The sequence below is a fragment of the Purpureocillium lilacinum genome, assembly GCF_023168085.1.
Source record: "Purpureocillium lilacinum CBS 284.36 DNA, scaffold_2, whole genome shotgun sequence".
In the NCBI taxonomy this organism is placed as follows: domain Eukaryota; kingdom Fungi; phylum Ascomycota; class Sordariomycetes; order Hypocreales; family Ophiocordycipitaceae; genus Purpureocillium; species Purpureocillium lilacinum.
The window spans coordinates 1,092,662-1,116,446 of NW_027072112.1; the positions used below are offsets into that span (position 1 = coordinate 1,092,662).

Here is a 23,785-nt window from a genome sequence, read left to right on the forward strand (position 1 = left end):
TACGATCTTACCTTGACCGCTGACCTGACCCCCGATACGCTCTCTCTTTCCTTCACATATAAAACGACCGCGCTATCTGGAGATAACGCGGCAAGCCTGGCCGACTCGTTCACCCAGATACTTCAGACTATTATGAGCCAGCCTGAGGCCCAGACATCGAACATCCCAACAATCGGCCCGAAGGACCTTGACCGCGTCATGGCAGCTCAGGCAGACCTCAGCCCAGCTACGGAAGCATGCACACACTGGCTCATTGCCCACCAGGTCCAAAGCCAGCCAAACGGGAGTGCTGTGGCATCCTGGGACAAGAACTTCACTTATTCTGAGTTGAATGAGCTTTCATCCAAACTCGCCAGTCGGTTACGGAGGGCGGGTGTCCGCCCCGACGACCTCGTCCCAATTTGCTTTCCCAAGTGTGCCTGGGCCGTCGTTGCCATTGTTGCCGTGCAGCAGGCTGGGGCCGGCTTCGTTCCACTGGACCCGACGGCGCCCCCAGCCCGCCTCCAGGGAATCCTGGAGGATACCAAGGCGACTGTGATGCTCGCGTCAACAGAGTGCCGAGACGCCGCCGAGCAGCTTACTGGAATAGAGACACTCGTGTTCGTGGATGAACAGTCTGTTCGTTCATTAGAACGAGATGAAGCCGCTCTTCAAGATCAACATCCTCGGGACGCCGTGCAGCCCCACCACGCAAGCTTTGCTATCTTCACTTCAGGTAGTACCGGCAAGCCCAAGGGCATGGTCATTTCCCATGGTAGCTTCTGCACTACTGGTGTCGCAACGGCGCCTAAGATGGAGATTGGGCCAGGGACTCGCGTCTTCCAGTTCTCAGCCTTCACATTCGACGTGGGTATCTTCGACGTCCTCATTACCCTGATGCATGGAGGTTGTATTTGCATCCCAGACGAGCAGCAACGAGTCAGCGACCTGGCTGGGAGCATCAGAAAGCTCCAGGCCGAAGTCATGTACTTGACACCTACTGTCGCGGGACTGTTGAACCCCGATGATGTGCCCAGCGTCCGGCAACTGGTGCTCATGGGCGAGGCGATCACTAACAAAACGGCGGACAAGTGGAGAGGAAAGGTGGTCCTCCACGGTGCATACGGACCCTCTGAGGCTTCTGCGGCGGCGTGGAACACTGAGCTCGGTAAGTTTGGAGCTTCCACGGCTAACCTTGGTAGACCACTCGCAACCATTTTCTGGGTTGTTGACCCCAGCAACATCAAGCGACTCGTTCCAGTTGGATGCATTGGAGAGCTGCTCGTAGAAGGGCCCATGCTGGCTCGTGGGTACCTCGAAGGGGTCGACAAGAAAGCGGCTGCCAACTGGCTGGAGGACGTGGACTGGCTGCCACCAGTGCAGCAAAGTGGCTGGCAACAACCAAAGCGACGACTGTACCGAACCGGCGACTTGGTGCGTCAGAATGGCGATGGGACTTTTACATTTATCGGCCGAAAAGATACCCAGATCAAACTGCACGGACAGAGAGTTGAGATTGGCGAAATTGAGGCTCGCGTCCACCAGGCGATGCCGAACACGACAAACGCTATGGTTGACGTTGTGCGTGGAGATAACAATGAGCCCAAGTATCTTGCGGTTTTCATGTGGGATGCACTTGCGAATAACAATGAGGAGGTCCACCTGGCGAAGGTAGTATCACCGGAAAGGCAACGGCTGGTGTCCGAGACACACGAGGCTCTCGCCAGAGTCTTGCCTCGGTACATGATGCCGTCAAGTTACTTCATTCTGGACGGTACCCCTCCGCGGACGACGTCTGGGAAGGTCAATCGGCGCCACCTCGTATCTCTCGTCAAGAACATTGGCGCGGAAGAAAGATTGAGGTTTGCTCCCGAGGGTCAACAAGTCGTAGGGACTGATGAGCCGACGACTCCGCTGGAGATTGAACTGAGGACGATCTGGGCCGCCGCCCTCGGGCTTGGCAATCTGACGATAATCGGCCGCCACACCGACTTCTTTGCGCTTGGTGGCGATTCCATTGGCGCGATGAAGCTCGTCAACCTAGCGACTCGCCGGGGACTCGTGCTGAATGTTGCCACGGTCTTCAAGGCACCCCAACTTAAAGCTATGGCCGCTGCGACCCTCAGTGATGGGAAGGTGGCCGTGGACGCAAGACCATTTCAACTGCTCGTGGACGAAACGGACATTGATGCCATGAAGCAGGAGGTAGCTGGCATGTGCGACATGGAATCGTACAGCGACATTGTCGATGTTTACCCCTGCACGACCATGCAAATTGGGCTCATGGCCTTGTCGTACAAGCAACCTACATCCTATACGGGTCGCATCGTCTTCTCGCTGCCGTCCGACATTGACCTGTCGCGGTTCAAGCAAACCTGGCGCGATGTTATGCTGCGAAACGCCATGCTGCGTACACGCATCGTTGACGCGCAAACAGCTGGCATGGTCCAGGTTGTGTTGAGGGCTGAGACAATGCCCTGGATGGAATCTGACGACTTGGACGACTACTTGCGTCGCGACGTCGCGATACCGATGACGACTGGGAAGCCTCTTTCCAGATATGCAATCATTCGCCCCGAAAATGGCCGGAACTTGTCATTCGTGTGGACAGCGCACCACGCGATGTACGATGGGCCATCTCTGCGTCTCGTGGCCCACGAGGTTAACGAGCTCTACAAGAGCGGCACGTCGGGTCTCGAAGAGCCAATCCCGTTCACGCGCTTCATCCAGCACACCCAATCTATTGCCGACGGGGATGCGGCTTCCTTTTGGCACGCTCAGCTCGAAGGCTCCTGTCGACCTTCCTTTCCACCGGCTGCCAAGAACTCGGACTATGTGCGCACAGATGGCTACGTCACCCATGCAATGCCCCTTCCTCGCTGCGCGAACTCGCACATCACGACTACAACCCTGCTCCGCGCCGCTTGGGCCATTGTTCAGGGCAAGTACTCGAGGACAGATGATGTCCTCTATGGCGCCGTCGTCACGGGTCGTGGTATTAGCGTTCCGGGTATTGAATCGATCGTTGGCCCGACGGTCAATACCGTCCCAATCCGTGTCAAGCTTGACGCTTCCCAGATGGTTCACGAGTACCTCCGAAAACTTCAAGAAGCGACTACAGAAATGCTGGCATATGAACAATATGGACTTCAGAATATTGCTCGACTTGAAGATGGAGCAGAGAACGTGTCGAGCATGCAAACTCTTTTGGTACTCCAAGCGCCTCAAGAGGCAACCACATTGCCGGCTGGGACCACGGAGCTGCTTGATCTGACCAATGCCGCCATGCACGGAGCCAACTTTCACACGCACGCATTCATTTTGGAAGGCATCATTGACGAGCCGGGGAAGTCCCTCACCGTCAACGTTAACTTCGATGCCAACATGCTCCCTGAGGCGACAGTTCAAAACATCTGCCGCCAGCTTGCTCATGTCATGGACATGTTGACTCGTGCCGAAGGCACAACTGCCTTGGGCAGCATTGTGCTGGCATCTGATGCCGCGCTTCAGGCCCATGTAACGGAAGTGAATAAGAAGCGACCAACCTGGGTTTCGGAATGTGCGCACGACATCATTTCGCGCCGGGCTTTGGAGAGGCCGTCGGCGCCCGCGCTGATCTCCATGACACAAACATTCACCTATCGCGAGCTCGACGAGCTGTCCACGAAATTGGCATGGCGTTTGGTCTCTCTCGGGATAGAGATCGACTCGTTCGTGCCTTGCTGCTTCGAGAAAGGCCCCCTGTACGCTGTGGCACAGATTGCCATTCTCAAGGCTGGCGCCGCGTTCGTTCCTCTCGAGCACTCCCATCCCGAACAGCGACGTGCCCAGATTGTGCAACAGCTTGGCGCGAAGTTCATGCTCGTCACACCCTACACTGTCACAAAGATGTCCGAGACCACTACTAGCATCGTGGGTTCTGTCATCGAAGTAACACAGGAGTTTTTGCTCTCTCTCCCTTTGCCCGTCGGCTCAACAACGACGCTTGCGGGTCGGGCCAGTCCTCGCACCGCTGCATACTGTCTTTTTACCTCCGGCACGACAGGCACACCGAAAGGTGTCATCATTGAACACGAAGCCCTTTCCTCCACTTGCATCAACCAGGGAACTCTTTTGGAGTTTGGAACGCACACCCGCGCTCTTCAGTTTTCCTCTCATGGTTTCGACGCCAATATGATTGAGACCATTTGCACTCTCATGTTCGGCGGCTGCGTTTGTATCCCCACAGAGCATGAGCGCATGAACAACGTGCCAAAGTCAATTCGCGACATGGAGGTCAACTTCGCAGGTTTCACGCCGTCTTTCGCACTCCTCATTCAGCCAGACGAGGTGCCTACCTTGAAGACGCTCATTGTCGGAGGCGAGGCCATCACGAAAAAGTGTGTAGAGCAATGGTGGGGTCACGTCAAGTTGTTCAACGGATACGGCCCTACTGAATGCGCGGTCATCATATCCAGCCATAGAATACGATCCATACAGGACGCGGTAGACAGCGTGCTCGGCTACAACACCAGCAGCGTTGGATGGCTTGTGGAGGCCGATGGTAAGACGCTCACCCCACCAGGCTGCGTCGGCGAGATCTACGCTCAAGGCCCCTCTCTCGCACGGGGATATCTTTGCGATGCCGATAAGACTGCAAAGGCGTTTATCGAAGACGCATCTTTCCTGGTCAAATACGATAGCGGCAAGGATAATACAGGCTTCGCGAAACGAGCATACCGCACCGGCGACTTGGCAAGAAGAATGCCTGACGGCAACCTACAGTATGTGGGCAGAGTCAATGACCAGCAAGCCAAGCTCAATGGTCAGCGCCTTGAGCTGGGCGAAATCCAGCACCAAGTGAAGGCAATGGCAAGCCTGAAAAGCTCAACAACAAGCCAGACGGCCGTCGTCGTTGTTCCTCAGGGTGGATCCAGCGGTTCAAATGCCGCACTGCCTAGAGACGTCCTCGTTGCCTTCATTCGCGAAGCTAGAGCATCGGGCGACTCGTCTACGGCCGTGCACGTTCTTCCGTCGAGTCCGGAGTTCGGAGCACGCGTGTCTGATCTCGCAAGCGACTTGCTCACGGCGCTTCCTCAATACATGATTCCGTCCTTGTACATTCCTCTTCGCAACTTCCCTCTCACACTCTCGGACAAGGTCGACAACAAGAAGCTCGTCGAACTGGTCAGCACAATGTCCGAGTCTGATATAGGGACGTACTCACTCCAGGGACATGAAGCCGCAGCAGCGCTCTCAACCGAGCGTAAACGAGCGGCGTCCAGCCCAATGGAACTCGAGCTTCGCGACATTTGGGCTACAATCCTTGGTAGATCACCCGACTCAATTATGGCGGAGGACAATTTCCTCAGATTAGGTGGCGACTCCATTGCTGCCATGCGGCTTGTTTCGGCAGCTCGCCGCAAGCACATCACCTTGACCGTTGCCGATATCTTCCGCGACCCGAGACTCAGCCAGCATGCGATTATGGCTGTACGCGAGTCACAGGACCACCAAGAAATACCAGCGTTTTCGCTTCTGCCTGCAGATACCACCATGGATTCACTAGCCTCGGCCCTTGCGCAGCAATGCGAGGATTTCATCGACATGTCCCAAGTGGAGGACGCCTACCCCTGCACTGCCCTCCAAGAGGCAGTCATGGCAAGCTCTGTGAAGCAGAAAGGAAGCTATATTGCTCGAAATGTTCTTCGAGTCCCTCCGTCACTGGACATCAACAGACTCTGCGAAGCGTGGAGCTCCGTCGTTCAAACTCACGGTATCCTTCGCACACGAATCGTGCAAGTTGCATCATCTGCCATCCAGGTCGTACTCAAGGAGAGTTTTGCGTGGCAAGATGACGAGAACATCGATCTCGAAACTTACATTTCAGAGGACAGTCGCGGGCTGATTGGATATGGAACACCTCTTATGAGATTCGCCGTCGTCGGTTCGGCCTTGGGTGCCGACAGAACAAGACACCTCGTCTTGACTATGCATCACGCTATCTACGACGGATGGAGTCTTCCCGCCATACTGGGAGACGTTCAAAAGGCATATAGTGGGATGACAGTGAGCAAGGGCCTCCCCTACGCGGCCTTCGTCAACTATCTCTCAGATGCGAATGGCGCCTCATCCGACGTGTACTGGAAGTCCGAGACCGACAGCACCAAGGTCACCGACTTCCCCAGACTTGGCTCGGGTAGCAGATCTGCGAAGACAGGCCAGGGCCACAACTTGAGCGCTGATTCATCTATCGACTTCAAGTTCCCTCTGATTCGCGTCAAGGAGTCAGACATCACCACTGCCACTATCCTTCGGGCGGCATGGGCATTTGTGCTTTCCCGGTACACAGATTCAGACGATGTCATTTTCGGTTCGACATTATCCGGGCGCAACGCGGCGCTGGGTGGCATTGATGGCATGATTGGGCCTACTATCGCAACGGTGCCTGTTCGCGTGCACATTGATCGAGCCCAGTCTCAGCACCAGTTCCTGAGCAACGTGCAACAACAAGGAGCGAACATGATCCAATACGAACAAAAGGGGCTGCAGAACATTGCACGAATCAGTCCCGATGCTCGAGAAGCAACAAGATTTCGAACCCTGATGGTGATTCAGACAGTGGGCAACAGCGCCGACCTGCTCGGCATGACGAATGTCACTCAAGCGCTCAACGAAGGATTCTACACTCATCCATTCATTCTAGAGTGCGTACCCCAGCCACAAGACAACAGCGTGCAGATAACTGCTCGGTACAGTGCTGCCTATATCTCCGAAGATGAGGTCCGTACTGTTCTGCATCAGTTTGAGCAGGTCGTCAGCCAGCTTGGCAGCGCTGTCGAGCTCCCCGACCACACAGTGGACAACATCAACATGACGAGCTCCTATGACTTGAGCAGGATCCAAACTCTCAACTCCGAACTGCCTGTCACCCAAAATGGACTTGTCCATGACTTGATCGCCAGTCAAGCCAAGAGCCGCGGGTCAGCGGAAGCCATCTGTGCTTGGGATGGGTCATTTACCTACGCCCAGATTGACGACGCCTCAACTCGCCTTGCTCACCATCTTCTGTCACTCGGCGTCGGCGTCGGCCCAGACACGTTTGTCCCGTTTTGCATCGAAAAGTCCGCCTGGGCCATCATTTCAATGGTTGCCATAATGAAAGCAGGCGCTGCATTTGTTCCTCTCGACCCATCACATCCCGTTGATCGGCGGCGAACCGTCTGTCAGCTGGCAAGAGCACGACTTCTTCTCGTCTCTCCGTCCACCAGCGAGGCCTGTCAAGGGATCGCGGAACAATCCATTACAGTCTGTGAGGCTCTTGTCGACAAGTTGCCTGAATCGCAGCCATTGCTCCCGTCCATGACCAAGCCAATGAATGCCGTGTATGCCATGTTCACGTCCGGGAGCACTGGTGTTCCAAAGGGTGTTGTCATCGAGCATCGCAGTCTCGCAACCGCTGCGCCTGCGTTTGCAAAGTCTTTGTACTTGAACTCGTCCTCGAGGGTCATGCAGTTCTGCTCTTATGTTTTCGATGCGTCACTCATCGAAACGCTTGTAACCTTGACGCAGGGCGGCTGTGTTTGCGTCCCGTCGGACTCTTCGCGAGTCAACGATCTCGCCAACGCGATGAATGAAATGAACGTCAACTGGACTCTCCTAACGCCCTCGGTTGGCCGCCTCATCACCCCCAAGCTTGTACCAGGTTTGAAGACGGTGGTACTTGGCGGCGAACCAGTTCGCACCGACAACGTCGAGACGTGGCATGACGGCGGCGATGGTCCCGACAAGGCGAAGCTCATTTTGGCCTACGGGCCGACAGAGACTTGCATCGTTTGTTCCTCGTATACGGTAAAAGATCACGGCGACTCCCCCATGATCATCGGCCAGGCTATCGGCACAACATTCTGGATCGCTGACGTAAATGACCACGACCGCTTGACACCCTGGGGTTGCGTGGGCGAGCTGCTTATTCAAGGCCCTCTTCTGGCTCGCCATTACCTTGGAGATCCGGCCAAGACTTCGGCATCCTTTATTGAGGGACCCGTGTGGCTTCCCGATCAAGGCCCCGGCGTGTCACGACGGGTGTACAAGACTGGCGACCTGGTCCGCTATAATTCTGACGGCCTGCTCGAGTGTCTTGGTCGCAAGGACACGCAGGTCAAATTACGAGGCCTACGCATTGAGCTGAATGAGGTTGAGCATCAGCTTCGCACCCAATGTGCCGAGGCTGACCAGGTCGTCGCCGACGTTGTCTCCATGAGCGATGATCCAAAGGACTCGCTTCTCGTTGCATTCATCGGCCTCAAAGACACCTCACTGTTGCTGAAAGATACGCAAGTGAGCCAGGCTCTCCAGATCCATGGTCAGTCGGCACTTCTGTCAATCACCACAGACATCCGCACGAACTTTGTTGCACTTGTCGAGGCCCTCGGGCAGAAGTTGCCTCGATATATGATCCCAACATTGTTCATGCCATTCAAGCAAATCCCCAGAGTTCCTTCCGGAAAGACCGACCGAGCCCTGCTGCGGAAGGTCACCAAAGAGCTGGACGAGGTCGCGTTTGCCTTGCACTCTCTCGCTGTGGCGGACAGAGAGAAGCGTGAACCTTCCACCCCAACGGAGCGCGAACTGCACTTGCTGTGGGCCGATGTCTTGGGCGTGGCAGCGGACAGAATCGGTGCCGATGACAGCTTCCTGCAACTCGGTGGTGACTCTGTCGCCGCAATGAGGCTCATCAGTGCCGCCCGCGGCAGAGGTCTGGAGCTATCGGTCGCTATGGTGTTCGACACACCACAGTTGTCTTTGATGGCTGCGTCCCTCGACAAGCTTGCCGGACATGGTGAGCAAGCCTCTGCCGGCGACGTCGGCCACGCAGAGCCGCTATCATTACTCAATTCATCCATTCCGACCGCTGTCCTCCTTGCGGAGGCAAAGAAAGCATGCCACCTGGATGAGACTGCAACAATCGAAGATGCATACCCTTGTACGCCACTGCAAGAGGGTCTCATGGCGCTCACAGAAAAGCAGCACGGAGCATATGTGATGCAAACCGTCTTTAGGCTCCCAGGGACGATTGACCTCGAAAGGTTCAAGCAAGCTTTTGAGGTAGTCGAAGCTTCTGCAGAGGCGCTTCGAACTCGGCTTGTTTCTCTGGGAGAGCAGGACTTTGTCCAAGTCGTCGTGTCTCAATCTCAGCCGTGGCATCACGGCACTGACATCGCGTCCTACCTGCGGCAGGACAAACACGAGCCTATGAGCTTTGGAGACCCCCTGTGCCGCTTTGCTCTGGTAGAAGATAAGACTTCTGGACATACCTACTTTGTCTGGACAATGCATCATGCCATTTACGATGGATGGTCGATGCGACTGATGCTCGAGGCCTTCCACAGAGCATACAACAGCAATATCACATCCCCGCAGGATCTCATTCAGAGACAAGAGATGGTTCCATATTCTTCATTCATCCGATACACTCAGTCCCTTAGATCTGATGAATCTGAAAGCTGGTGGGCATCCCACTTGGACAACGCCGCCGCCACGCCGTTTCCACGCACCAGCCAGGGTAGGAGCCGGTCAGGCCAGGGCGAGAACTGGAGGCAATCACTGAGCTTTGCGACGAGCGGATCTTTCAAGTCGCTGGGTGTCACCAAGGCGGCTCTTGTGCGCGCTGCCTGGGCGCTCGTCATCGCCAGACATGCGGACTCAGATGACGTGGTTTTCGGCAGCACGGTGTCGGGACGTACTGCTCCTGTCCAGGGCCTGGAGCATATCATCGGTCCAGCCATCGCCACTGTTCCGGTCCGCATCAAAATTGACCAGACCCGCCCCATTGGCGACTTCCTTCGAGAAGTTCAAAGTCAAACGAACGCCATGATCCCTTATGAGCAGGTCGGCCTCCAGAACATCGCCAAGATTAGCCCGGCAGCCCGCGACGCCTGCAACTTCCAGTCGCTGTTCGTCGTGCACCCTCCTAGGCTTACGAAACTGCAAGGCGACGACCTTGGTGATTCGTTGCTCGATATCCAGCCAACCTCGGATTCACTGTCCGTCGACGGCGGCCAGTTTTTCACGAATCCGCTCGTGTTTCAGTGCCACCTTGGGGATGGCGATGAGGTTGACGTCACAATCACATACGACACAGGACTTCTCTCAGAGTCAGAGGCTGCCAACATGGGTTTGCAATTCGAGAGCGTCGTTCAGCAGCTTGCAGGAACTGGGACCTCACTCAAGTCCTGTCTCCCAAAGGTGGTTGGGGATGTCAACCCGCTTTCTGCTCACGACTTTGAGCAGATGGCTTCATGGAATAGCAGCGCCATGCCTGAGATCGTGGACTCTTGCATTCACACGCTGTTTGAACGGCAAGTTGCTTTGCGGCCCGATGCGACCGCTGTCTCAGCGTGGGACGGCGTTCTCACATATGCGGAGCTCGACAAGGCGGCCAACCGCGTAGCCCATCATCTTACTACGACGCACAAGATCGAACCCGGCACCCTCATTCCGATCTGCTTCGAGAAGTCTGTTTGGGTCATGGTGGCAATGATGGGAATCAACAAGGCCGGAGGCGCGTGGGTAACTTTGGATCCATCGCACCCCGAGAAACGGCACAGAGCAATTCTTGCACAGACACAGTCACCAGTCGTATTGACGTCGTCTCACCATCTCAAATACATCTCAGCACTACATTCCAACGCCATAGAGCTGTCGTTGGATCTGGACCAGACCCTGCTTCGCGACGGTACGACTGGGTCCACGGCACCCAAGACTGCGGTTACAGCGGATCACCCAGTATATGTTCTGTTCACGTCAGGATCGACAGGCGTTCCAAAGGGAATGATCATGCGCCATGGTGGTGTGAGTACTGCCATGGTGGCGATCGCAAAAAGACTGGGCATGACGCCGACGGTGCGAATTCTACAGTTTGCTGCGTACGTCTTCGACCTTTGCATTGGAGAAACTCTGCTTCCGCTTGTCTCCGGAGCTTGCATCTGCATCCCGTCCGAAGATACCCGCAAAGATAATCTTGCGCAATTCATCGCGGAGCAGCGCATAAACTGGATGTTCCAGACTCCGAGTTTCGCTCGCGTCATTTCTCCAGACGACGTGCCTAATGTTGAACTCCTCCTTCTTGCAGGTGAGCCAGTCACGAAGGATCTGCTCGAAACTTGGGTCGGTCGCGTTCGGTTATTCAATGGTTGGGGCCCTTCCGAGACGTGCTTGTTTAGCAGCCTGAAGGAGTTCACCCCATCCGAGCAGAAGCCTTCACCTCTTAACATCGGCAGCCCGATCGGTGGCCGGTGCTGGATCGTTAATGCGAGCGATCCCATGCGCTTGGCACCGATTGGTTGCGTTGGAGAGGTCATGATTCATGGTCCTACAATCACAAAGGGCTACCTCGACGATCCAGTGAAGACTGCTGCTGCGGTCATCACAGAGCTTCCAAGCTGGGCTCCGACAGAATCCGTCCATGACAAGCGATTCTTCAAAAGTGGCGACTTGGCTTACTACAACCCCGATGGAACGATGGAATTCGTCAGTCGCAAAGACACACAGGTCAAGATTCGCGGCTTTAGGATCGAGCTCAGTGAGATTGAGCATCACATCCGCACGAAGCTGCCAGCAGCCAGCGAGCTTGCCGTATCAGTGTTCAAGCAGCCTGGAAAGGCAGCCGCGCTCGCCGTGTACTTCAGTGTTTCTGGACAGACCTACACGGTGGCATCACGAGATGAGGACGTGAGCGGTTTGGCTGACAAGATCCTGCTCCCCATGACGACCGAGATCAGGCAGCTCATCAGTGGTATCATAAGCGCCCTCTCAATCACGCTACCGCCGTACATGGTTCCCACCATCTTCGTACCCATGAGCCAAATGGTTACCGTCACTGCCACCAAACTCGATCGGACCACACTTGCGAATTTGTCCACGGTCATCACCGGAGACAAGCTTGCAGCCTACAGTTTGCAGGACATCGACAACGGCCATAAAGTAGCACCGGAGACGGTCACGGAGACGGCCCTGCAACGCCTGTGGGCAACTGTGCTTGACCTCGACAGTGCCGCCGCGATTGGCCGCGACGATAGCTTTCTCAGGCTAGGTGGTGACTCGATTGCTGCAATCAGGCTTGTCACATTGGCAAGAAAAGAGGGTATTTTGCTGAGCGTTCGGGACATTTTCCAGGACCCGAGGCTACACAGTGTTGCCGCCAAAGCCGATGCCTTGTCCAAGTCTAGCTCCGGCGCATTCCTGAGTGCAGCGATTCCGGCCTTCAGCCTCATCCCAAGCGAAACTCGGGATGCTCTGTTACAGAGTGCGACACAAGTAATGGGCGTCAATGGTAACATAATCGAGGACGCATACCCATGCACTCCTCTCCAGGAGGGCCTCATGGCCCTGGCCCAGAAGAAGACACAGTCCTACACGACCCGCAACGTCCTCAAATTGCCCACGCACTTTGACGTTCCGCGATTCCAGCGGGCATGGGAGATGACCGTCGGCAAATGTGACACTTTGCGCACTCGCATAGTTGTCTGCCGCGGGGAGCTTTTGCAGGTCGTGTTGCGTGAGCCTGTCACTTGGCTCGCACAGCCTGAACCGGCGACAGGTCAGACGCAACTGGAGGCATTCGTCGAGCGAGAGAAGAACGAACCGATTACACACGGCAGGCCACTTTCTAGACAAGGAATCGTGAGAGACGGAAACAGCACATTCTTCGTCTGGACCGTTCACCATTCTGTCTACGACGGCTGGTGTTTGCCACACATCTTCAACATGCTCGTCCGCTTTTACCAGGATGAAGCTACTGATCTTCTCCATGAAGAACAACGACTCTTCAAGAAGTACGTTCAATTCACGCTGGAAGCCAGCCAGGAGGATCTTCGGGACTTCTGGAAGCGAGAGCTTGATCTTGGCAGACGCAGGCTTGAGCACTTCCCGAGCTCGAACAGAGTCGACAGCTCCTTCACGAATCGGCATGAGGTGATGAAGCAGAGCATCCCTTCGCCCAGCAAGGGAGTGTCTGACGTGACAACCTCCACTCTCCTTCGTGCTGCGTGGGCCTTGGTACTCTGCCAGTGGTCCCAGTCGCGAGATGTTGTGTTTGGCACAGTGGTTTCCGGGCGTAACGCCCCTGTTGCTGGCATCGACTCACTGCTTGGACCAACCCTGGCCACCCTTCCGATCACGATGCATGTTCCTGAAAATGACAATGGCGCGACAATCGCCTCATTTCTCCGTCAAGTCCAAGCCCAGTCAAACGCAATGATTGCGTACGAGCACTTTGGCGTCCAGAATATCGCCAGGCTAAGCGCTGCTGCCGCCAACGCGTGCGACTTCCAGAACCTCCTCGTCATTCAGCCAGCACATCAATTCGACAATGCTTTGGGAATCGAAGTGGTCCACACCATAGAGGATCACGGCGGCTATCATGTGTATCCTCTCGTCATGGAATGTCTCCTCCACGACGATGCGACCATTACCCTGCAGACAACCTTCGACCCATCGGTGATTTCGAGTTTCCACGCGGGCGCCATTGTCAAGCAGTTCAGCACTGTCATTTCCCAGCTCTCACAGAAAGACGATTCGCTGCCACTCGATACAGTGTCGTTGTTCACAACTGAGGACTTTGCGCAGATTGAAACCTGGGCAGACACTTCCGATGCAGGCATGCAAGTTTGCGACACCACTGTCGCGGCCGAGTTCACCAGAGTGGCTTCGACCAACCCAGCAGCTGAAGCCGTCTTCTCGATCTCCAACATCAACGATGCATCTACCAAGAGCTCCTGGACATATAAAGACCTTGATGAGACTTCAAACCGGCTTGCGCAATACATGACTTCTGTTGCGAACATAGGACCCGGCAGCAAGGTTCCGCTCTGCTTCGAACACACAGCGTGGTACATTGTCGCCATGCTTGCTGTGCTAAAGTCTGGCGCTGCCTTCGTGCCCCTTGACCCCAAGCATCCCAAGGAGCGCATGCTGGATGTCGTTGAGCAACTGGGCACATCCGTGATCTTGTGTTCGCCCTCGACCAGCGAGACAGCTAGTCAATTGGCAACCACTGTGTTTACGGTGCCGACAGTCCTGGAGGAATGGCAGGACTCTCGTTCGACTTCCACTGACTTGGCTCAGCGCGCGTCTCCCAGTGATCTGGCCTATATCCTGTTTACCTCTGGTAGCACAGGCAAGCCTAAAGGTGTTACGGTCTCGCATCGTGCCTTGTGCACTGCGATGAAACAGCATCGCCAGCCATTGGGCTACGACATCGAAGGCACACAAACCCGCGCATTGCAATTCGCGTCTCATGTCTTCGATGCGAGCATTTCGGAGATCATTGCGACTTTGTTTGTCGGCGGCGCTGTCTGCATTCCCACCGAGACGCAGCGAATGGACCCAAGCCTTCTCGGAGATTTCATCAATACAGCTTCAGCCAATTGGGCCCTCCTCACACCTCTTGTGGCTCAGCTACTGTCGCCGCAACACGCTCGCTCTTTACGAACCCTCGTCATTGGTGGTGATGCTTTGACTGGCAAGGTCGCTGCTCCTTGGCTCGACGCTGGTGTGAGGGTCGTCAACGCGTATGGCCCAACCGAAGCCTGTGTGCTCATCAGTGCCAACATCGTCCAAGATGCGAGAACCGCATCTAGTATCGGTCGTGGTGTCGGCTTCCGCACTTGGGTCGTTGACCGAGACGATCATACCAAGCTGGCTCCGGTAGGCCAGGTCGGAGAGTTGCTCAGCCAAGGACCTTCGCTTGCCGACGGCTATCTCAATGACGTCGACAAGACCAACGCTGCATTCGTACTGGCGCCAGCCTGGGCTCTTCGAGGGAACACCGCACACATTGGGGGTAGAGTGTATCGTACCGGCGACCTTGTCCGGTACATCAACCCCTACGGTGAACTCCAGTACGTTGGCCGCCGGGACACGCAAGTCAAGCTGAACGGACAGCGCATCGAGCTTGGCGACATCGAAGAACACATGCGAGCTTGCCTTCCTGAACTGTCGCACATTGTTGTGGAGATCATTGGAGGTACGCGAGAGCTGGAAGGAGGCAACGACATGCTCGCTGCCTTCTTCTGCTCTGATGACACACAAGTCCCTGTCGGCTCGGATGAGTCCGACATCCTCACCACACTCACACCGGAGGATCGCAAGATGATGTCAGTGGCCATAGCTCATATGGAGCAAAGGCTTCCGTCTTACATGATCCCGTCACTATACATCCCTCTTCGCGTCCTGCCGACGACGTCCAGCGCCAAAGCGGACAGAAAATTATTACACCGCCACATTTCTGGTCGAACGGCACTGGAGATTCGCGAGGCTTACAGCCTTGGGTCAAACGACCTAGAGATGCGGGAACCCCAGACAGAGATGGAACGCCTGCTACAGCAGCTCTGGGCAGAGATCTTACGTCTGCCATCGGACTCAATTGGCCTGGACACCCATTTTATCCGTGCCGGCGGCGATTCTGTCACTGCGATGCGCTTGGTGGGCACTGCGCAGCAGCGTGGCATTTCGCTGAGTGTTGTTGCAATTTTTGAGAATCCCACGCTGCAAGCCATGGCACAGGCGGCCAAGGTTGTCACCGAGCATGACCTGCACGATGTCCCGCCATTCAGCCTGCTGCCATCTGCTCTTCGCGACGTGGACATGTTGCGTCAAGATGCTTCTCGCGCGTGCTCCACAGAGCCAGAGCAGGTTTTGGATGTCTATCCAGCCACAGCCCTTCAGGAAGGTATCATGAGTCTGTCACAACAAGGCGACGGTGCATATGTCGCACGCAACATCTTCCGCCTTCCACCAACCATGGATGTCGACAGACTCAAGAGGGCCTGCGAAGACACTTACACCAGGCACGAGATCCTGAGAACGCGAATTGTCATGTTACGCGACCAGACCCTGCAAGTTGTCATTGACGATGAGTTGAGGTGGCGTAATGACACAGTGCTAAAGTCGTACGTTGCTCATTGCAAGGCAGAGCTTATGGGTTACGGCGCGCCTCTGTCTCGCTTCGGTATCGTGTCGACTTCAACAAAGGAGACTTGGTTCATACTAACCCTCCATCATGCCATTTATGATGGATGGAGTTCCAAGTTGCTGATCGATGCCGTCATGTCGGCATACGAGGTCGGTCCGCACCACCAGATTCATGGCTCCTCAGCCCCATTCAACCGCTTCATTAAATATCTGGTCGAAGACTGCGACGAATCCGCATCCGCCGACTTCTGGCGTGATCAAAGCGCTGGGTTCGAGCCATTCACGTTTCCTCAAGGCCCCCGTCAGACCCCTTCCGCCACGCAATGGGCAAGACTTCGACACGAACTGCCGTTGTCAAGCCACACCATTGTCGATGTGACAACGAATGCCCTGCTACGGACGGCCTGGGCATTGACTCTTTCCGCCCATGCTGATACATCGGATGTCGCCTTCGGCGCTACCATCTCAGGCCGCAATGTTCCCGTCCCCAGGGTTGAGATGATGGTTGGTCCAACGTTTGCGACGGTGCCAGTTCGTGTTAGCATGCAAGGTGCTACGTCCATTCAGAAGCTGCTCTCCGACGTTCAAAAGTCATCCATCGACATGGTTCCACACCAACAGTTCGGTCTTCTAAAGATTCGCGATATTTGCCCAGACGCCCAGAATCTATGCCGATTCAAGACGTTGCTGGTGGTACAGTCGAGTGATCAGGAATCTCTCCGTGGATCCGATGGAGGCGATTTCGGGCAGGTGCTGAATGTGGCAGCCGACGAACATGGGCATGACAACATTTTCCGTTCGTACGCCATCACTCTGGAGTGTTCTATGCACAAAGACCGAATCATTGTCGACGCACACTATGACACCAACACCATCGCGCCAGAGATGATGGTCATGGTCCTCAATCACTTCCGCCGTGCCTTTGTCAATCTCTCAGACGGCCAAGTGGACACGGCCATGACTATCCGACAGTCTCTCGACCTCTTCGGCGGCGAAGACAAGCGCGTCATAGACAAATGGGCGGCACAGACCACGGCCCCTCCCAAGCAGATTGACGCATGCCTCCACGACTTGTTCCGTCGTCAAGTCCTCTCTCGTCCCGACGAGGAGGCGGTACACGCTTGGGACATGTCCGCCACATACGCGGAGCTCGACGATATGTCGAGCCTACTGGCTCACCACCTCGTTTCTCAGGAAGGCCATTCCGCGGGTGAGAGTCTTATTCCATTCTGCATGGAAAAATCAGGCCTGGCACTGGTGGTAATGCTTGCCATCATGAAAGCAGGCTGCGGCTACGTCCCTCTAGATCCCAGTCACCCCATCGACCGCCGGGCCCAGATCGTTAGCGACACAGGAACTTCAATTGTTTTTGTAACTCCGGAGACATTGCGAGACTTCTCTGGTGCGGCAACTTCAGAGATAAGCGAGAGGGATGTGAAGTTCATCGTCGTGTCGCACGACTTCATCAAGAAGCTCCAGCGTGGCAGCCCAGCGGCATTGCCTTCCACTGATCCATCGTCCACGGCTTACACACTGTTCACGTCTGGCAGCACCGGAAAGCCAAAGGGCGTGGTTATGTCCCACCGGGCGGCTTGCTCTGCGATCACCGCTCAGGCCCGCGCATTCTTGATGACACCGTCCACGAGAGCCATCAACTTCGCCGCATTTGTGTTTGACGCATCCGTGCTCGAAATCTTCGGTACATGGATTGCCGGCGGGTGTGTTGCGGTGCCCTCTGACTCAATTCGTCTCAATGGTCTTGTGGCGCGCTTCATGACCGAGTCTCAAACGGACTGGGCTCTGTTTACACCAACATTTGCCACGACCTTGACCCCCAAGGATGTCCCAACACTCAGGGTTCTGGTCTTGGGTGGTGAAGCTATCCGCAAGGAGAACGTGGAGACGTGGCTGTCGAAGGTAGCGCTCTTTAATGCCTATGGTCCAACTGAGGCATGTGTGGCCACGGTCCATCATCGGATCATGTCGCCCACGGACACAGGAGTTATCGGCAAGTCAGTTGGATGCCGTGTATGGGTGACGAAGGTGGACGAGATCAACACCCTGGCACCAGTAGGTTGCGCCGGTGAGCTTGTTATCGAGGGCCCCGGCCTCGCGACCGGCTATCTCCACGATCAGGTCAAGACCGACGAGGCATTCGTTCAGCCATCGTGGCTCACCCATCAGGGCTGCCATGCGCGAGCCTACCGAACTGGCGATATTGTGCGGTATACAGCGCACGGAGATCTGGAATACCTGGGCCGTCGCGACAGTCAGATCAAACTCCGCGGTCAACGTCTCGAGGCCGGAGAGATTGAGTACCAGATCAAGGTTGCGCTTGCGGCGGCCCGTATTTCAGGTGGCCCAGGGAACAACAAGGTCACTCAAGCGCAGGTTGCAGTGACTGTACTAAAGGATATCTTGGCTCCTGGCGTCTCGGAACTCATTGCCTTCATATGCTTCAACCCTATCTCTCACGACGAGGGACCAAGCCAAGAGCCTCTGCTGGCCCCAATGAACGAATCGCTTCGCCACACAGTCGAGAAGCTGATCAAAGAAGTGGCTCTTGAGCTCCCCGAGTACATGGTTCCGACGTTATTCGTACCCGTCGCCAGGCTGCCGCTAAGCACAGCGGGCAAGGCGGACACTCGTCGCCTCAATTGTTCGGTACAAGAGCTTCCACGAGACGAGTTGCTCCACTACTCCATCAGCACCATCACGGGTGGGACTCAAGCTAAAGAGCCACCCGAAACTGATATGGAAGTGACACTTCAGTCGCTGTGGTCTTCGGTTTTGGGCATCTCCGAGCAGGCTATCGGTCGCAATGATCGCTTCCTCAATGTCGGTGGTGACTCCGTTTCCGCCATCCGTCTCGCCACGGCGGCGAGGGACGCAGGATTGGACCTGAGCGTTTCGACAATCTTTCAGCATCCTCAGCTCAAGGACATGGCTCATGAATGCACCATGGCGCAGGAAGAGGGAAGCAAGGTGCAGTTCACGAGCGTTGAGCCCTTCTCTCTCCTGACCAATGTCACCTCTATGGACATAGTCGTGGACTTGGCTCACAGAATCTTCCGACCTTCCATTCAAGATCCTGCGCAGATTGTCGATGCCTTCCCCTGCACCTCGCTGCAAGAGGGCATGATGGCTTTGACAGACAAGGAGCCAGGAACCTACGTCGCGCGCCTGCCATTCCGAATTGGCAAGCACGTTGACATGGCCCAGTTCCGTGCTGCATGGGAGACCGTTGTTGCGGCGACGCCAATCCTACGCACGCGCATTGTCTCCCTAGCCAACGGTCGGGCAATCCAGGTCGTTCTCGACGAGCCTGCGTCATGGAGAGTGATAGAGGATGCTGGTGCTGGCATGGACCTCAACAGCCAGCTAGCAAACTACCTCGAGCAGGACAAGAACGACCATATGCGCTATGGCACCCCCCTCTCTAGATACGCTGTGCTAACATCGGCTGAGAGTGAGGAGCGGCTGTTCGTGTGGACGGTTCATCACGCCGTCTATGATGGATGGTCCCTTGACCTCATCCGTGGCAAATTTATGCAAGCATACAACGGGGTCAACAGCGCACAAATTGCCCGGCCAAGCGTTTCGTACGCCAACTTTGTGGCCCACGCTGAGACTGTACGCGAGCGCGGCGCAGAGTATTGGCGCCATGCCCTGAAGGGAGCCCGACCAGTCAACTTTCCCCGCCACAACCGCACCCGTGCCAACAACGCCAGGGCCGATCGCACCGACGCGTCTCTCAAGTCTCAATTCGAAGTGGACGCATTCAAATCCCGCCATGTCCGCCATGGAGAAGAGACGATCGCGACGAAGGCGTCGCTCATGCGTGCCGCCTGGGCCCTTGTTGTCTCCGCCCATGCTGACGGTGATGGCGTCGGCGGCGAGCAGGACGTCGTGTTCGGCACCACAGTGTCAGGGCGCAATGCCCCCGTTCCAGGCATCGAGGGTATCGTCGGCCCTGCAGTCACGACTGTCCCTCTTCGCGTTCGTGTTGATCCGACTGTGACTGTGGCGACGTACCTCAAAGAGATCCAGTCGCAGAGCAATGACCTGATCATGTACGAGCAATTCGGCCTACAAAACATTGCGAAGCTTGGAGAAGATGCGAAGCAGGCTAGCGAATTCCGCACGCTACTTGTCGTTCACCCACCGAAGCTGGCCACGGATGGGAGTGCCACAAATAACTCTGACGAGCCGATACTGAGCTCGCACCTTCAAGATGACGAAGACGACGCCGAGAAGACGTTTTTCACTTATCCACTGGTGTTCCAGTGCCATTTGCCTGAGGACGGTGGCCGAATCGACATTACGGTCACCTTCGCTTCATCCGTCGTATCCCGTCGCCAGGTCGAGCAGATTCTGGGCCACTTCAAACAGGCGGTCAATCTGCTCGCCGAAGCCTCAACCGTCGTGAAGTCACCAAGCTCGACGAACAGCGACCTCACCTTGCTGTCGCAGCTAGACCTCGTTGGTTCAGAAGATATCGACCAATTCACTCTCTGGAACCAGGAAGATGAGCCGGTCATTCAGTCTGCCTGCATCCACGACTTGGTGGAGCAGCAAGCTCATTTGCGCCCAGATGCACCGGCCATCAACGCCTGGGATGGACAGCTCACGTACCGAGAACTCAACCAGGCCGCAAATCGAATCGCGCACAAGCTGTACTACGAGCACAATGTCCGGCCAGAGACTTTAGTTCATGTTTGCTTCGAAAAGTCAGTCTGGTACTTCGTGTCTATACTCGCCATCAACAAAGCTGGCGGCGCATGGGTTCCTCTAGATCCCTCTCATCCCACGACACGTCACCAGCAAGTTGTTCGCCAAACAAAAGCCAAGCTGGTGCTTACCTCCCGGCGGAACAAGAGTCTTATGGACGGTCTGATTGATACTGTCCTTGAAGTGACTCCAGAACTTGATGGGCAGCTCATTGCCGATGAGAAATCGAGCGCTCCAGCACTGCGCAGCGGCGCTGGACCCCCAGCCGAAGTCAAGCCTCAAAACACAGTCTACGTCCTGTTCACTTCCGGCAGTACTGGCATCCCCAAGGGTTTTGTGATGGCACATGGCGCAGTAGCCACTAGTCAAAGGGCCATTGCCAAGCGGTTGAAGATGACGCCTCATGTCAAGATTTTGCAATTCGCCGCCTTCGTCTTTGATCTCTGCATCGGAGAGATCATTGCGCCACTCATCACTGGAGCCTGCATCTATGTTCCGTCGGAACATGACAGGATGAACCGTCTCCCCGAGTATATCAAGGACATGGGCATCAATTGGGCCTTTTTGACCCCTGCCTTTGTGCGAACAATCCTCCCCGAGCAGGTTCCCAGTTTGGATCTCGTGCTTCTGGCTGGCGAGGCGGTCGGGCGCGATATCCTGGACACCTGGTTCGGGAAAGTTCGACTGATCAACGGCTGGGGCCCAGCCGAGACTTGTGTCTTCAGCACCCTCCAGGAGTGGACGTCTCTGGAGGAGTCTTCAATCACGGTGGGTAAGCCTGTCGGTGGTTATTGTTGGATCGTGGATGCAGCGAACCCACATCGGCGCGTTCCTGCCGGCTGTGTTGGCGAAATCGTCATTCAAGGACCGACAATTACAAGGGAGTACCTTGCCAATCCCACGATGACAGATGCCACGGTCATCGCCGGCGATGAACTGCCCTCGTGGGCACCAAGGCGGACTGACCCTCACTGGAACCGCTTCTACAAGTCGGGAGACCTTGGCTTCTATAATCCAGACGGCACGATCGAGTTCTGTGCTCGCAAAGACACCCAAGTCAAGATTCGTGGCCTGAGAGTCGAGCTGGGCGAAGTTGAGCATCACGTCCGAAGCAGTCTCGAGGACGCACCGCAGGTCGTCGTCATTCTCCTGAAAGGTGAGGCCGGCAACGCTGCATCGTCCAGTGCCAAGCTCGTTGCCTTTTTCTGTTTCTCCCAGGACTCCAAGACTGCCGGCGTTGATCTCGACTCCGACCTTGCGACAGTTGCGGAAGACATGCTTCTGCCTGTCAGTGAGGATCTCCGTGCTCGCCTGGTCTCTATGACTGGCCAACTCAGCGTGTCTCTTCCACGATACATGGTCCCGACCCTCTTCATTCCGTGTGGATACATGCCGTTCATCACGTCGACAAAGATTGACCGCAACAAGTTGCGCGATATCGCCGCTCAGATGTCGGCCGAGAAGACCATGGCATATTCCTTCGTCGATAGTGTCAAGCGCGCACCTGAAACAAAGATGGAGACTCTGCTCCAAAAGATTTGGGCAGAGATCCTCAACATTCCAACTTCGGCCATCGGGCGGGACGACAGTTTCATCGCGCTCGGCGGTGACTCAATTGCCGCTATTCGGCTCACCACTATTGCAAGAGATTACGGTGTCGAGGTGACCGTTGGCAATGTCTTCAACGACCCAAGGCTGCTGAAGGTGGCTGAGGTCGCGATCGACTTGCGGAGTGAGGACGACTCTGCACCAGCATGGGAACACTTGGCACCCGAGCCATGGACTCTACTACCTAGGGATATTGGTCAAGACGACATCGACCAGGTCGCTCGGGCGCAAATCAATCTCCCCCACGCAGCCATGCCTGTGGACGCATATCCCTGCACAGCACTCCAAGAGGGCTTGATGGCACTTTCGGTCAAACAGCCCGGATCATACATCGCTCGTTTTTCGTATCAACTGCGAAGTGATGTGAGTGTTGCTGCCTTTAAGCAGGCCTGGAATGAAGTGGTACAAGCCTGCAGCAACCTGCGTACGAGAATTATCCGACTTCCCCAAGGCGGCAGCGTTCAGGTCGTTCTTCAGAGCGGTGCGGCGTGGGAATCTACGGCTGGCATGACCCTTCAGGCATACATCAGCTCATCGAGAGCCACCACCATGACTTACGGCTCACCGCTGAGTCGTTATGCGCTCATTGAGGGGGCTGAAAACTATTTTGTGTGGGAAATTCACCACGCCGTGTATGATGGCTGGAGCATGAACCTGATGATGGACTCGCTACACCGAAACTATGGTCAGTCTGTCGGTCCAGTCGATCCAGCGTCTCCCACACCCTCTTTGGTCCCCTATGCTGGTTTCATCCAGTACACTTTGCAATTGGATCAAGACGCTGCTGCGCAGTACTGGCGGTCGCAGCTCAACAGGGCAACCAAGGCCTCCTTCCCGCCACAAACCCGTCGGTCGCCAGAGTCGACAACACATACTGTCGTGCGGAACATTGCTTTCTCCCATCCCAAGAATGTCGGGGTAGTAAGGGCAACCATAGTCCGCGCCGCTTGGGCTCTTGTTCTCGCAGCCTATGCGGACAACGCATCCGACATTTGCTTCGGAGCCACCGTCTCAGGAAGACAGGCTCCTGTACCGGGGATTGAGAAGATCGCCGGGCCGCTCATCGCAACCGTCCCCATCCGCGTCCGTCTCGACCGCCGCCAGCCTGTGGCAGACTACTTGATGTCCATTCAACGGCAGGCTACAGATATGGTCAATCACGAGCAGTATGGCCTGCAGCGGATCGCACGCCTTAGCCCCGGCGCAAAGGCGGCCACGGAATTTTCGACGCTGTTGGTCATCCAGCCCAGGCATATTGTGTCTGCAGACAAGACAAGCGACTCGGACAACAAGGTCATGAAGCTTGTCAACAGCGACGAGGACGCGGTTGATGGTGTTTCGATCATTGACAATTACTTTACCTATCCTCTCGTTGTCCAAGGCCATCTGTCAGACACGGACGTCCAATTGCATCTCATTTACGACTCTGGGTATCTTGACGAGGCCGAAATGACAATTCTCGCGGGGCAGCTCGAGAACGTTGTACATCAACTTGTGCAATTCTCTTCTGGGG

The 23,785-nt window shown here is 55.8% G+C and overlaps 1 protein-coding gene across 1 annotated transcript in view; it reads left to right on the forward strand.

Moving 5' to 3' along the window:
• PLICBS_002161 (nonribosomal peptide synthase) overlaps positions 1 to 23,785 on the forward strand; it is a gene marked incomplete at both ends in the record, with an annotated part of 35,906 nt that overhangs the window by 1,988 nt on the left and 10,133 nt on the right. The window contains one exon of the mRNA XM_065599969.1: positions 1 to 23,785. This exon is cut by the window's right edge and continues 10,133 nt beyond it. Coding sequence (XP_065456041.1) covers positions 1 to 23,785 — 23,785 coding nt within the window.